This window comes from Amphiura filiformis, chromosome 2 (assembly GCF_039555335.1).
Source record: "Amphiura filiformis chromosome 2, Afil_fr2py, whole genome shotgun sequence".
Classification (NCBI taxonomy): domain Eukaryota; kingdom Metazoa; phylum Echinodermata; class Ophiuroidea; order Amphilepidida; family Amphiuridae; genus Amphiura; species Amphiura filiformis.
The window spans coordinates 39,170,770-39,173,032 of NC_092629.1; the positions used below are offsets into that span (position 1 = coordinate 39,170,770).

The window sequence follows — 2,263 nt, forward strand, 5'->3', positions numbered from 1 at the left end:
TAGGTCATAATGAATGACTTGGGTGTGCGCCGGGGCGTGTTAGGGTTTGGTAGTCACTTCAGGTTGGTAGCACCACGCAGCACACACGCTTTTTCAAAATTTTTTGTTAAATCCAAAATTTTTTTAATGTGTATTTTAAATGTTTTGCCTCTGTCGGTTATCCAGGGTGGGTATTTGACCGATTGTTCGGGGAGGAAAGAATTCAATCATCAGGTTGACATGAGGTAGAAAGCCAGGGGTCATCGTACGTTCTCAATTTTTCTCCAAAAATAATAATCAGGAGTTTTTCAAGAGTTTTCGTAGCCCGCTCCTACCGCGATTGTTTTCTTTTAGGCTTTAGGCTTCCCCATTGTATTAGTCTAGGATCCCACTGCATTGTTTGTATAAGTAGAGTAAGAAAAAAGATTCACAATTATTATAATAATTGTGCCTGCTCTCATTGAGCTCACGATTCGCTGTGGCCGGTGCAAATAAATACCAACACAACGCAAGCTTATGTATTAAAAAGTGTTTTATTGGCGGGCATTGGTGTCGTTCTTTGGGAGTATAGTGGAGAAAGTTTCTTTTTCAACTTTCCTGGTTAAACCAACCAAAATTTGCACAGATCAGGGTCTTTGCAATAAGGATTATCAGTCCATTGGCTCAGGAAGATTGTCAACATTGGGGGGGGTGCTGAAATTTGACCAAATTTTTGGTGGGCCTTCGTGGGGGTGCCCGAGGGGGTTTTCCCCCTCTGAGGCAGAAAATTTTGCAAAATATAGGTCACAAACACCCATTTCCCCTCTGGAAATCCTCCGCATCTACGGAATACTAAAGATAATCAACATCATTAGGAATTCATCATCAGGACACATCCTGTGCAGTAAAAGCAGAAGGTTCCCTTTCTAGCTGGTTCAAGATAATCACTGGAGTCCGTCAGGGTGATATCTGAATTACTCTTTGGCTTAGCCATTGACTTCATCATGAAGAGGGCAGTTGATGAAAACAACAGAGGAATAATCCTGCTGCCGAGGAGGAGCTCAAGATACCCAGAAGAAAAGTTGGCCGACCTGGATTATGCTGATGATAGGCCTATATAGCTCTCTTGACTGATAACAAGATGGCGGAGACAACTGAAGCCATCCGTGTTACTCACCAGCAAATTAGGACTCCAGATGAGCTATAAGAAGACAGAGATCATGTCCATCGGCCGATCCAGTGTTACAAAACCAGCTGTCCCTCTAGGCAACGAAGGTCTCATTAAAGTAGTTGACCACTTCAAGTATCTTGGTGCTCAGTACTGCAGTGATGATGGGTCTAATACCAAAGAGCTTAACAACAGAATTAGCTATAGAATTGGCAGAGCCACAGGAGCATTCAGAGAGCTGGACAAAGTGTGGAAGGATCGTAACATCAACCTGGAGACCAAGCTGAAGTTCTACAATGCTTGTGTACTTTCCACACTCCTCTATGCTGCTGAGTGCTGGACACTCACAGAGAGGGATGAGTGGTAGGCCTATAGACTGGATGCTTTTGACATGCGCTGTCAACGCAAAATCCTTAAACGCCGCCCGTACAGTGGTTTGGACATCTGCAGCGAATGGATAAAGATCGCATCCCCAAGAGGCTCTACCTCTGGAAGCCAACCCATGGGAGACGCAAACCTGGTCGTCCAAAGACATCGTGGAGAGACGTCATCCACAGAGACATCTCAAGGCTGGACCTAGGATGGACTGTAAAGGAGGCTGACGTCACCATGCAGCTATGGATCGTAGGACTTGGAAGCATTTCTTGAGCCAGGCAGCAGGTGCAGAAATGCATGACGCTGACTGGTAGGTAGGTAGGTATACCAGTGCGAAATTACAACATATTGTTTATGGAGCAGTGTGATACATATAACCATGCAACTCGCAAAAGCAAAATCGGAATCAACTAAATTTTTGGGAATAAGCTTTTTTCGTGGATATCTATTGAAAAATGTCATAAAAAGAGGATGTTACATGCATGTAGGATCACGAAATACTCCTTTATAGGACACATACAAAATTAAATTGTTTCATGTGACTCGCATCTGCCTCCCTCCTCACTTTCTGGGATCAGTTAATTTTTTTCTTCCAATTTTTACATTAAATTTCAGTTTTAATTTTAAGGCTGATATTACAAGATAATTAGTCAGCATGAATCACTTTCAAGTGCTTGTGGCACTTTCAAGGGGCCAGGGCCTATCCCTCATAATTTATTTATTTATTTTTATTTGGCACTAATTGACAACAATACAGAAAAT

General features: G+C 42.7%; 1 protein-coding gene across 1 annotated transcript; it reads left to right on the forward strand.

The window, feature by feature from the left end:
- Positions 1–1,154: 1,154 nt before the first annotated feature.
- LOC140140590 (uncharacterized) lies at positions 1,155–1,493 on the forward strand. Its single transcript, XM_072162350.1, has one exon. The coding sequence runs from the start codon at positions 1,155–1,157 to the stop codon at positions 1,491–1,493; it is 339 nt and encodes a 112-aa protein (XP_072018451.1).
- The last annotated feature ends 770 nt before the right edge of the window (positions 1,494–2,263 follow it).